The sequence below is a fragment of the Pelodiscus sinensis genome, chromosome 3, assembly GCF_052426305.1.
Source record: "Pelodiscus sinensis isolate ZL-2025 chromosome 3, ASM5242630v1, whole genome shotgun sequence".
NCBI lineage: Eukaryota > Metazoa > Chordata > Testudines > Trionychidae > Pelodiscus > Pelodiscus sinensis.
Window position 1 is genome coordinate 102,887,666 of NC_143054.1, and position 14,180 is coordinate 102,901,845.

General features: G+C 41.3%; 1 protein-coding gene across 1 annotated transcript in view; it reads left to right on the plus strand.

Moving 5' to 3' along the window:
• VTA1 (vesicle trafficking 1) overlaps positions 1 to 3,123 on the plus strand; it is a 70,654-nt gene extending 67,531 nt beyond the window's left edge. Inside the window, exon 8 of the mRNA XM_089777283.1 lies at positions 1,861 to 3,123. Coding sequence (XP_089633409.1) covers positions 1,861 to 2,006 — 146 coding nt within the window. The 3' untranslated portion in view covers positions 2,007 to 3,123. The remainder of the gene's footprint in view (positions 1 to 1,860) is intronic.
• Positions 3,124 to 14,180: the final 11,057 nt, after the last annotated feature.

A 14,180-nucleotide genomic window follows, 5' to 3' on the forward strand; every position in this document is an offset into this window, starting at 1 on the left:
ATTTTTATAACTTGTTTTGATTGGCTGATATGCATTGTCCATCTATATCAATGGTTCTCAAAGTGCAGTCTGCAAACAACTAGTGGTCCACGCCTTGAGCTCATTTTCTCCCCCCCCTCCCCCCCCATCAGACATCTTCCCCCCGCCCTGCTTCTGTGTTCACCATTGCTCCTGCACCCTCGCTCCTGGCCAGACTCTGCACCTTCCCTTGCTCTTGCACCCTTCCTTGTGGCCAAACACCCTCCTTTCTGGCCAGACACCCAGCCTGCTCTTGCATTCTCCCCCATTCCTGCGCCTCCTCCCCTTTCCCCCCGGGCCAGGTACCCTACTCCAACCCCCCTCTGGCAGCACAGGTACACACTGTCCAGAGGCTTTCCCCATTGCTCCCATTGGCTGGCCTGTGGGAGCAATAGGAAGCTGTGTTTGGGAGCAACAGGGGTGCGAAGCCAAGAAAGCAACCACTTCATGCCCAGACCCCCGCATTTCCCTGCTCCTGTACCTCCCCTCTGTCCAGACACCAACTCCCACCCAGCATCCATCATTGCTCCTGCAACCTCCTTCCTGGCCATACAATGCACCCTCCCTTACTCTTACATGAAGTAAATATTCATGTAATATCATCAACTACAAAGTTTGCGTTTCAGCCACATCTTTTTCTCTGAACAGAACTCTACAGGATAAAACTTATAACATATGTTTGTCCAGTATAAACTTTCAAATAATTAAGTTTACAATGTTTACTACAAGTTTAAGCAGATTTTCTATTACTAAATCCCTCTTGTACATGAAATGATGCTAAATAGACATGTTAAATTGGAAAATATTATGACTTGTTATAGCAGGCAGTATGGGAGCCCCGACCTAAATACATTCACATTAATTTCCAATGTAACCCATGTTTTATAAACAAAATATTTCTTGCAAATATGCCAGAGTATATCCTTAAGGGCCACCATGTTTCACCTTGAGTAGCATTGATAGCAGTGGGATTATTTAAAGATAAACTATTTAGTATGAGTACAGATTTCAGAATCTGGCCTTAAATTATTAGGGTTACATGAGCTTTAACTTTCATTGAATTGGTTAAGCCCTCTATGCAGTACATTTAAGCACATGCTTAACTTTAAGCACATCAAGGGGCTTTTCACATGCTCAAGTGTTCTGCTAAATCAAGGTTTATGTCTCCAACATTTCTTTGAAAAGTAGGACAGTATGTTTTTTGAGAAGTCTGTACAGCTCAATGTTTGGGTTTGTTACAAGACAACTTTTGGCTGGTGTTTCTCAAAAATAGGTGAATTAATAGAACAGTCTTGTTTTCTGTAATTACATAAAACTGAAAAAAATTGTGGCTGTGTTGATAGCCTGTTTGTCAAGAGGTAAAAGCAGAACTGACGTATTTGTGCAAATATCTCAATAGGCGATGTTTCTGTATTAGGAAAAATAACAGACGGGGAAGAGAGGCTTCAGCTGCGAGTGCTGAGAGTAAAGCAATCACACAATAAACACATAAACCTCTGTCCTTGTTTCATGAAGGTTGTAACATGATTACAGTTAACTTAGTATAGTTTGAAAGCTCTTCTGAGCTACCTCAGATAAAGGGCAGATCTTTCTCAAAGGTATTGGTTTACTTATAAAAAGCACTTGAGCACATAAATGTCCATGTTTGTAGGTCCACATATAGTATTAGAATGATACCAAAGATAGTGGCAGTTATACATAAAAATGAGCTTAAAATAATGAACTAGGACCGGGACTTCCTTTTATGCTCTGTGTCTGCTAATATAAATAGATTACTTCAAACATTTTAAGTTAAACATAATGCTTGATCAGATTTTTACTTTAATTATCCTGTTTTTGCAGGGGAAATCCGTTTGACCCCAGAAGACTTTGCCAGAGCTCAGAAATATTGCAAATATGCTGGTAGTGCTTTGCAATATGAAGATGTGAGCACTGCTGTGGAGAATCTACAGAAGGCTCTCAAGTTACTGACTACAGGCAGAGAATGACATCTTTTATCCAACAGATTTGTGTCTTTTGCCTAAAGAACTAACTGTCCATTACTTTACCTTCTGCCTATCAGGAGAATGCAATTATATAAAAGCTCTCAATTCCATTGGCCATGACTATGAAATCTGTGTCTCAATATCCGATCCCTAATGTAACACTAACCAGCAGCCTCAGCCTGCTTGCATTTTCCACACAGTGGAACTGGAAATATATGAGCACAGTGATTTGATCAAGATACTGGATAATGTACTCCAAACACTGTTTAAGAGTTACAATTAATGCTACAATATTTTGGAAAAAGCAAAATAATGTGCTCTACTTGCACTGAGTCTGAATTTATCACTGTTAATAAAAATTAAAAAGAAAAATGGCTTTAGGATTGCTGAAATTTAGATAGGCCATGAAATGATCTTAATGTACATCCAGAAAAGTCCTTTTAAAAAAATGCAACTTAAATATACAATTAAAGTGTTTTGATATTACTTGAGATCATATTAAAGGTGTGGGAAGTTTGAAGAGAAAAATACTGAGATTGCATTGATAAATTATTGTACTGGAACATTCAACTCCAAAATCTTTGGGCAAAAACATTTGGCTGTCCCCCTACACACATTGCAAACTGCTAAATATTAGTTTTGGTAAATGATTCATACTCATTTTGCATGGACAATTTAAATTGTATATATTAAGGGTGGTTAAAAGAAGGTATTGGTGTTAACCAAAATTAAATCCAAAACCCACATCCTAACACTGAATTTTTAAGGACATTTGCATCTAGATTTAAGCTTCAGAGCTGCCCCATTTCTTTGACCAACAAACGTCCCCTCCACCAAATGCCTGGACTTGGATACCTGCATAGTCTCTATTTAGATCCAAACTCTGCAGCTCAGGTTCATCTCTAGTGTTAATGCGACAGAGCTGGTATTCTCCCTCGCCTGCTTTCTTTCTGGTGGAGACTTTGGAGATTTTAGAATTGATGAAAATATTTTGGAATTTGAACTCTGAACACTTTATAAGCTTTGTCATGGGGAATAATGGAACTATTGATTGTTAAAACTGCATCCATGCTGTATAAAAACAAATGAATAAAATGTTCTTAAATTATTATGACAACTTTATATTAGTACACTATAGAGTCTGCGGATTTGTATAATACATTTGAGTGGCTGTAGATTAGGGTTGGAAGACATCCCGGGAAGTCATCTAGTCCAATCCCCTGCTTAAAGCAGGACCAACCCAAACAAAATAATTCCAGCAAGAGCTTTGTCAAACCTTGCTTTAAAAACCTTTAAGGATAGGGATTCTACCACCTCCCTTGGCAACTTATTTCAGTATTTTACCATCCTCCTGGTGAACTAATTTTTCCCTAATATCCAACCAAAATCTCCCCCGCTGCTACTTACTACCATTGATGCTTTTTCTGTCATCTGCCACCACTACCATGTTCTTTGGAATCCCCTCCCCCTTTTCAGGTAGCTAATGGCTGCTATCAAATCCCCATCATTCTTCTGAAGAGTAAATAAACCCAGTTCCCTCAATCTCTGCTCATAAATGTGCCCCAGCCCCATAATCATTTTTATTGCCTCCGCTGGACTCTCCCCAATTTGTCCATATCCTTTCAGTAGTGGAGGGCATGAAATTGGATGCAGTACTCCATATGTGGCCTCACCAGTTCTGAAAGGAAGGGATTAGTCCCTTTCCTCAGCCTGTTGGCAATGCTCCTATTAATGCAGCCCAACATGCTATTAACCTTTTTGGCAGAGATGGCACACTGTTGACTCATATCCACCTTTTCTGCTACTGTAATTCCCAGGACCTTTACTGGACAATTGCTGCCTAGTCAGGTCTCCAGCCAGTATCAGTGCTTTGGAGTCTTCCATCTTAAGTGTAGGACTCTACATTTTTCCTCCTTGAACCTCATCTGATTTCTTTTGGCCCAATCCTCCCATTTACCTAGATCACTCTGTTCCGTATCACTATGCTCCTGCATATCTACCTTTCCCCCAGCTTAGTGTCAGCCACAAACTTGCAAATCAAGCCATCATCCTGATTTGTTAATGAAAATGTTGAACAAACTTAGTACCCGGACCGACTCCTGAGGTACTCTGCTTGATACCGGCTGCCAACTAGACATTGAGTCGTTGATTGCTATTTTTTGAGCCTGATGATCTAGCCAGCTTTCTAATCTCCTTATAGTCCACTCATCCAGGCCATACTTCTTTAACTTGCTGTCAAGAATACTGTGAGAGACCATATCCAGAGCTTTGCTAAAGTCAAGATTTATTACATCCACTAACCCAGTTTTCTCATCATAGAAGGGAATTAGGTTGGTCAGGTATGACTTGCCCTTGGTGAATCCAAGCTAACTGTTCCTGGTCACCACCTTCTCCTCCATGAGTTTCAAAATAGATTCCTTGAGGACCTGCTCTGATTCCATGAGGGGCTGCATACAGCTGACTGGTCTGTAGTTCCAAGAATCCTCCTCCTCCCCTCCCCCCACTCCTTTTTTTTAAAGATGGGCTCTACATTTCCCTTTTTCCAATTCTCTGGGATGTCCCCCAGTTATCAAGAGTTTTCAAATATAATGGCCAGTGGCTCTGCAATCACATCAGCGAACTTTCTCAGCACCTTCAGATGCATTAGATCCAGCCTTATGGACTTGTACCTGTTCAGCTTTTCCAAATAATCTTTAACCTGTTCTTTTACTACTGAGGGCTGCTCACCTCCTCCCCATACTGTATTGTCCAGTGCAGCCGTCTGGGAACTGACTTTGAAAAGACCCAGGCAAAAAAAGCATTGAGAACTTCAGCTGTTTTTCACATCATCTGTTACTAGGTTGCCTTCCCCATTCAGTAAGGGTCCCACACATTTTCCCTGATGATCTTCTTGTTGCTAACATACCTGTAGAAATCCTTCTAGTTACTTTTCCATCCCTTGCTAGCTGCAAATCCAATTGCACTTTGGTCTTCTTGATTATACCCCTACATGCTTGAGCAATGCTTTTATATTCCTCCTTAGTCATGTGTCCAAATGTCTTCCTCTTATAAGCTTCCTTTTTGTGTTTAAGATCATTGAGGATTTCTCTGTTAAGCCAAACTTAATTCTTTCTGCACATTGATAGACAACTTGATACACCTCTTTCTTTACAAAATACCAAATCATATGGGCACATTTGTTCATGCCCACACTATTTTCCAGTGATGGAAATATATGTATTTAAAGTACATAAAAGCAGCCTAATGGTATGTAAAATATGGTGCACAAGGCACATCCTGTTAAGACTGCAAGCTCTATTTAATAGCATATTTGAAAAGGAAGTGTGAGAATTTGTAGTGTATTCTTCAGCATTTTAACTGAGTAAAAAGTAATACAGCAAACAAGTTCACTATATGTTTCCAGTATGGGATACAATCACAGACAATGTTCATCTGTCTAAGTAATATTATTGCATGTTAAGATCAAACAGTTCTGAAATATTACTGACTAATTTTCTGTAGCTCTTGGCAATGAGCTCATATTTCATTACAGTACTTTGAGCAGATCAGAGTTCTTTGTTTGTTGAACAGACCCTTCTCACTATCAGGATAAGCTCCTGGTAAATTCTACCATGTATTTTAATATGAAGGGGTTGTCTTGTCACTAGAAAAGTTGGATTTTAACAAAAATGATGTAGTGTTGAACTATCAATCTAGAGAAATCTGTTGTGATTTAGAAATGACTATAAAAATATATAAATTGGTGTAGAACTTTCCATCTGCGGATAACACAACTACTTATAAATATTAAAGAATAAACCCTCAGAATACCCCGTGGAAGAAGCTAAGTGTTACTGTTAGTTTTACTTATAAATTAAATGTTTGTTTTAATAATATTCCTTAAACAAGTACAGTGCTAATGGGGCTTTTTAACTTTAAATTCTTCCATGAAATTTTTTTTGTGAGCCAATGCAATGGATTAGATTAGAAGGAAATAATTGAGAGATTTATACACTGTATTTATAAGTTATTCAGACAAGATATAAGATCTCCAGGAAGCATCATCAGTGTAGCAGCCCTGAGCAGTGGTTGCAGCACCTACCTTTTCCAATCTGTTGAAAATCATGGTTGTGTCTGTGAAGGAAACTTAAAATGAGGGAAATTTAAAATGAGTTGAACTAAAAGGTTCCTAAAGCTGTTTGAGGGTCTCAGTAGCATTTGTTCTTAAATCAAACTACAGATTACTGTAGTATTCTGTTACTGGTAAATTCAAAAGTAAGCTAATGCTGAACTTTATATTTTTTAAATGTATTAAGGCATTTTGTAGTACAAAAAAGTTCTTTCCCTTTCAGCAACAGTTCTTTTCCAACTGTTAGAAATGCAGCTATTAGATTAGTAGCTATACTGCTAGTGTGATATGTTCTGTCATGTGTCATCAATGTCCCTCTTCAAACTGACTGTCTCTACAGAGAAGAATAAATCACACAAATCAGACATCAAGAATGATAACTTTCAGAAACCAGTGGGAGAGCACTTCAATCTCCTTAGACACTTAACAGACAGAAAGTTGCCATACTCAACAACAAAACCTTCAAAAACTGCCTGCAAGGTGAAAGTGCCAAGCTGAAATACATATGCAAACTTGACACTATCAAAATGAGTCTGACTCTAGAATAGGAGTGGCCAGCTCCCTACAAAAAGTAATTTCCCTCCCTTTTGGTATTCTCACCTTATCAACAGGTAGGAGTGGGCCACATCCACCCTGAGTAAATTGGCCTTGCTGTCACTGGTTCTCCATATAGTAAGGTAACACTCTCATCTTTACATAGGCATATATATCCCTGACTAACTGAAGTTTCTGTTTCGTGCACCTAAGGAAGTAGACTCCAGCCCACGAAAGTTTAGCCTAATTACATTTGTAAGTCTTTAAGGCACCACACATCTCCTATTGTTTTTGCTGAAACAGACTAACATAGCTATCCCTCTGAAACAGCTGCTAGAGATATTTCAGTTTCTACTAGCTTTATATGTAGTATGTTACCTTTTTTCATCCCCACACAACTGAATTCTGTGCGCCATTCCCACTGACTTCATTAGAGATTGTTTTGCATCTGTGTAACTGAATTTGGCCCATAGAATACTAGAACTGGAAGAGACCTCAAGAAGTCAAGTCTAGTTCCCTGCCCTCATGGCAGGGCTAAACACCATCAAGACCAGTAGTTTTCAAACTTTTTTTTTTCTTATGACCAAGTTGAAGAAAATTGTTGATGCCCATGACCAAACATAATTTGACTGGTGTGGGCTCTGGAGTGGGCTAAAGGATGACTGCTTTGGGTGTAAGAGGAAGCTTTGGCTTTGGGTGAGGTCAGGACTGGAGCAGGAGAGGCTTATCTTGAGTGGCTCCCAGTCAGCGGTGGAGGCTAAGACAGACCATGCTGTGGCCTAGAAGCAGCCAATGGCAGGTTTGCTGCCAGTGGGAGTGTGGAGTTAGTGTTCAGGGCAGAGGCAGTGCATAGAGCCCTGTGCACTCTCCCCCTCCCATCTAGGAGCCTGGCCTGCCAGCCACTTCTGGAGCGCAGCACAATCTGCAGTTTGCCTGTCCTAATTCCCCTATTGGTTGCCCGATCACCCTGGAGCAGCAAGATCCAGTGCCTGACATTCCATGACCCCATACTGGATTGAGACCTGTAGTTTGAAAAAAATCCCTGATAGCTGTCTATCCTACCTGCTCTTAAATATCTCCAATGATGGAGATTCCACAACCTCTACGTAATTTATTCCAGTGTTTAAGCACCCTCACAGGCAGTTTTTCCTAATGTCCAACCTAAACCTCAGACAAAAGAAAAAGTGATGTTTGTAATAAGCATTTTGTTTATGAATAAATAATGTTCTATCTGGTGCTTCTATTCCAAGCTGATGAGCTTTAAAATTTATGAATATTTCCCTGAAATAAAATCATTTCTGGAATCAGCTTAATGTAACAGCTATTTCAAAAATCTACATTAATGTTATGCAACAGTTTAAGAGCAGTGAAATTGCTGTATCTAATTGATTCAGGGAGGATTGAGATAAGTAGAATATAATTAACCTAATTGGAATTTGGCACAGGCACTGAAACTAGCACCCTTGATTTAAGTAGCATGAGAGTTTTTAATAAGCGTTCATGAACTCACTTTGCATTTTATCTGAAAGGTGATATCTCCACCCACAGTTCCCTGAAACACTATGCTGGGAATTAGTTTAATACTGACTCAGCCAGGAGTGTCACTTGCTGAGTCATACACAATTATGCTGCAACTATATCTGGGGACTCTATTTGCATACCAGGCAAGCCTTGCCCTGCTTAGCTTGCGCAAACAACCCACGTACTATAGAATGTAGAAAACAGAAATAGTGTCTTGCTTATCCTAGGTTCACCTTTGCTATTAAATCCTTTCAGAATAATACGTTTATTAAAATGTTTTAATTAGTACCAATCTTATTTCAATAGCACTGATTTTTTTAAAGCTTTTAGCATTCTAAGGTTTAAACTTCCGCCTGTTCAGTAGGTAGAAAATTTGTTTTACAGTAGTTGTAGTTCAGGAACACAAGCGGTCGGCTCGGCAAGGCAAGGCAAGAAATCCTCCGCATGATACTGCGGGAACCCTTAAGAAGTGCCACCATTTGGAAAGACTCCACCAGTCCTGGAAACAGAGCATCTGAATTCTTGCAATCATTCCAGCTGAGGGAAAGTTTCCAGGATGACCAGTGTAGGTGAAACTTTATAGGGTCATATGTAACTATTATATTGAAATGTTCCCACTTAATAAGTTGTTAAAGATAAGGTTGCAATGACACCCAATTCAGTTTTCATGTTTGAGCCTTTGGGTTGATTACAGACAATGTATTTAGCAAAGGACCCCTATGCAGTACTTGGAATGATAAAACCAAGCTTTATTAAAGAGAAAATATTTGAACATGCAATTATTATTTGCACAGTACTACAATAATGCTTACACTTTCAAGAGAGAGTTTATCAGTGGGTAATCAGTACACTTACAGCAGAGTCAAGTACAGCCTTATAATCCTGTACTTTATTGACAATCTCTCCAAATTAACAAAGCTATTCCTTTTGTAATCTATTGTAATGGATGCTAATTTATATTAAACTATTTTTACCATAATTATATTTCTACCACCTTTTTGGCTTTTTTTACATTACCCATTATTTAAAATAACATCAGTACCAATGTCCTTCCCATATTACCAATATAGATAGCATTTTAATAAAACATTTTAGAATTCTCAAATAAGTATAGGGACTAAAACTCTAGGGCTGTGTCTAGACTGGCCAGTTTTTCTGGAAAATCAGCCGCTTTTCCTGAAAAAACTTGCCAGCTGTCTACACTGGCCGCTTGAATTTCCGCAAAAGCACTGACTATCTCATGTAAGATTGTCAGTGTTCTTGCGGAAATACTATGCTGCTCCCGTTCGGGCAAAAGTCCTTTTGCGCAAAACTTTTGCGCAAAAGGGCCAGTGTGGACAGCTCAGCTTTGTTTTCCGCGCAAAAGCCCTGATCGCGAAAATGGCGATCGGGGCTTTTTTGCGGAAAAGCGCGTCTAGATTGGCACAGACGCTTTTCCGCAAAAGGTGCTTTTGTGGAAAAGCATCCGTGCCAATCTAGACACTCTGTTCAAAAAATGCTTTTAATGGAAAACTTTTCAGTTAAAAGCATTTCTGGAAAATCATGCCAGTCTAGACATAGCCTAGGCATTAAAACCTTACTTAAGTTAGTTATAACCAAAACATAACTGTAATATGATCTTGTGTCATGTTCTTGCTAACTTCAGTTTTTCACATCATACTGTCTCCAACATGTATCTAACTTTCTCACATTATCATATTTGATTTCTCATATGCCTCTACACTTAAGCTAATTTAGGTCAAAATCTAATTTCTACTTATTTCTTAAAGGAAACCATCTTATATCTTGGCTACACAAGACTGTTCTGTAATCTTATCACAAGTCTCAGTCTGAGAAAGTCTTCCTATTTTGATTTTCATCTACAGAAACTATGTACAAAGAAAGGTTATTTTATTGTGATGGATTGATAAATACAGAGAATATTATAATGTAAATATAGTGGTTGTAGTTAAAAATACCAACCCCAAAAGTCATCACAGTTATCTCCTACCCCATGTAAAAATAAAATCTGAGGTAAATAGGTGGATAATTTTGGCACGTGTTAAATATCTTTAAGTTGGACCTCCCTGGCACCCTTGGGACCTTGACTGGTCCTGAATGAGGGAATTTTCCGGACCAGGGAAGGTACCCTTCCCCCCCAGCCCACTGCTTCTGCTACTGGCTTCACTTCAGTCCCCCTACCACCAGCTGTAGCCAGCCCATCCCCACCCCTCTATCAGCTGGTCTAGGCTGCCATTTCCAGCTAGGAAATGCCCCAGCCTTACTGCTGCCACCAGCTCCATGCCCACCCGGGCTGCCAGACACAGGTCCTGGCCCTGCTGCCTCCAGCGGCTCTGCCCTCGGCCCCAGCTCCAGATGGGCTGCAAGCCATTGGCCCCACTGCCACCACTGGTTCTGGCCCTGGCTCTAGATGGGCTTCCGGACAACAGCCCCGCTGCTGCCAGCCCCCCTGCCATTGGTCTCCTGGCCTAGGGCTTTCTGCTCCAGAAACATCCATGGTCTTGCCAGATCATGGATGTTGCTGGGCCGGAGATTCCTTGTTTATTTATCTGAGTCCTTGTTTATTTATCTGAGCCAGCAAGTTTGTCTGTCTGTCTGTTCAAAAACTGCTCCTAAACAGTAGGAGCTAGGACCACTGAATTCGGTATGCAGTTTCCTTTGGTTCTGCAGTGGAGGGGCTGCTGAATCTCCTCACCCCCTCTTGCAATGTGTATGGGGTTGCATAGAATCACCAACCAGGTGAAGGGGCTGGCTAAAGTTTCCCTGTCCCCACCCATGACTGCCCTAGCCCCACGCTCCAAATGCCTGTTAGGGAGGATGGAGGAGAGCTGAAGTCCCCACCCCCCTTCATATAGAAACATTGCTGGCTGTTCCCCTTCATCAGGGAGGGAGGAGAAAGTAGGCAATTTGCTGCATTCCTCTCTCTTCTTTTTCCAACTCCAGGGTTGGTTAGGCTGAGGTTATGAGCAGATTCCATCCATGTCTGTTTTGAGCCACCATTTGAGTCTGTTGGGAGATTTTCTGGATGGTTTTATATACCATGTTAGACTACCATGCCATATTGGACATCTCTGGCCTCTCTCACCGTGCACTCTTCCATGAGAACAATTTTAGTCACATACATGATTAAAATTAGGGGTCACTAAATAATGCATTATGAAGCTGCCGGTTTTAGCAAACTGATGTATAAATCTATAAAAGCGCTATACTTTCTGGTCATTTGCTCAGGCCTAAATATAGGCACTACATGGCAGATGAAAATGAGAAATGCAAAATATTAAGCTTACAAGGAAATCTGAAGTTTTGTGTGATTTTCTATCGCCTGTATTCCTTCATTCTGTGTTCCTGGAACAAATAATATTCAACAATAAGTGCAAGAAGCCAGCAAACTTGTGGACCATTGCTAACTTGGGGAATAAAATGAGTGATATCCTCGAAATGAAGCATATTTAACAGATACTGGGAATCTTTGAGTTTTAAACTAAATTCTGCCAGAAAACACAATGTAGGAGAACTTCTGATGCTGTCTGTCTCTGCTGGCCGAGATGATAACTTTTGAGTGAGATCTAAAGCTTGACTCTTGGAGGTTGCGAGTTCTGTAGTGTATTTGAGAACTGAATTAGTTCCATGAGGCTTCATATGATCATTTCTGCTCACACCAGACACAAGCAAATTACATCCTTTCTTGAGAAATACTCTTACAGGTAGTGGAGTTAGAACAGGGATGGGCAATATTTGATGGGGGGGTGAATGGGAGCTACAATGATTGTGATGGGGATGTTCAAAGTCTTTCCTACCCCCAAAAGGTGCATGGCACATAGAGGCACATGGCCCCAGCAGCCAACCATTTTGAGTATCCTGGGGCTTCACAGGCAGAGAGCCTGCTTGAGGGTGGACCACGGGCCAGATCTAAAGGCTTAGTGGGCTAAATTCAGCTTGTAGGCCCCTGAGTTAGAAGCTCTGCTGGTAAAGCTTGTAATTTACATGTCACCATTGATTAAATACAGGTCACGTTAAAGAGAGTGAAGCATTTGGTTCTTGTGAATGAGAGAAAAGCTTGGCCATCAAGACTTTGGATTCCAGTCCTAAGTCTGACACTAACTTGAGTGATGTGTGAGGCAAATCACTTAATTTTTCCTTGGCTTAATTATCTCGTGTAAAATGGGGATATATACACTTACCATATCACAAAACTATTGAGGATTATTTACTGATAGTTTAATGTTGACACTGTGCTTTGAAAATATAAAGCATGCTTAAGCCTTAAATTGAGTACACTAAAATCCAGAACCATGTTCTCTTTGACAATTTAAAATGTCAAAAAGACTTTTATCATGAAGTAAATGCCTAAGCTTGGTTAACAATTCAAGAACCATTTTAATGTAAGAACGGCCATACTGGGTCAGACCAAAGGTCCATCTAGCCCAGTATCCTGCCTACCGACAGTGGCCATTACCAAATGCCCCAGAGGGAGGGAACACAATAGGTAATCCTCATGTGAACTCACTCCTGTCATCCATTTTGAGACAAACATTTAATATAACAACACTACTGAGCATTGTTACTAAATGTTTAATCATCATTAATATTACTGCTTTCAGCAGCATATATACCAAATACATCACTTCTCTAACTATTCAACTCTTTGGATTGCTCCTTCCCATGGCATACACACAACACAGGGTGTAACAACTGCTTCAAATCAAATACCAAAGCCATGGGTTTATTACTTCAGGCTCTCCACAAAGGCAAATGCGAAAGCCTCAGTCTCTAAAGAGGAGATGTGAGAGAGCAGGCTCAACAACTGATGGAAAATTTTGTAAAAATGTAATGGCTGGAAGCACTGAAAGCTGCCAGAATTTCTTTCCTGATCTCCTTCTCTCCTCCTCTGTCCCCAGTATAGACAAATTACAGAATAGAGAAAGAGACAAGATCCACACCATGAAGAATTTACAAGCTAATGCTGCAAGAAAAGATGTGATAAATAAAGTGAGGGAGGGTCCTATGAAGGTTTTATTTGTGCAACAATTGTATCAATATGTACAGAGTATGTGGATTTTAAGGAAAGTATTTGGGAGAGGTGGAGGGAAAGAGAAGAAATGACCATTCCAAGAGTAAGGAACAGCAGCAGTGTCAAATATCTCTTCATGGAATAGCAAATTCTAGTCACCTCCCTCAGCAGGAACCCTATTCTTATCCTTGCTTGTCCCCTCCTCTTCTTTCCTCCTCCCACAGTAGCCCCTGTCTCCATCAGCCAGAAACTCACTCTCACCATGAAACTGTGCTTCCATGACTGGGGTTTACAGTAAGAATATTAAGGACTAGTCAACTATCTGATAAGCAAGTGCTTATCAGATAGTCAGTCGCCTAGTCAAGTCCCTCTCTTCCTGTCTCTAATAGATAGAGGCAGCAAAGGGGAGTGAAGAGAGGGTATTTCCAAGCAGCAGTGCCACACAGCTGAGCCTGGGATCAGCTGTGTGGCACTGCTGCACATGGAGCCTGGGGTTAGCTGGGGACTCCAGCTGATCCCAGGCTCCAGCATGGCATTTCCATGGAACCAGGGATCAGCTGGGGAGTTCAGCTCATGAAGCCACCCCTGCACCCTCCCCAACAGCCCCTGGCTCCCTTGTGCTCATCGGTGCTGCTCCCCACCCCCAAGATGAACGCCATGCTGATGCTACCTTCAGGGACAATGGAGGTAGCGCAGGCTTCTGCGGGGTGGGGGGAGTTCTGCAGCTGCGTGCCAGGTCCCGGAAGTACGCGGGCTGCTCTCCTCCACCCCCTCAACAACTGGCGCAGTACCTAAAATGCCAGTCCGTCTCACGCTGCGGTCTTTGTTCCCTGCTGCCTTCCTGTGCGCAGGGGAGGGGGTGGGAGTCCGGGACTGCGCTGGCTCTGGCTGCTCTGGTGGCGTGCGCTGCCATGGGGAGTGGAGGGGCAAAGCACGCACTGCCCGAGCGTTTGGGGTTGGAGCAGGCCAGGACTCCCCCCTCCCCGCGCGCAGGAAGGCAGCA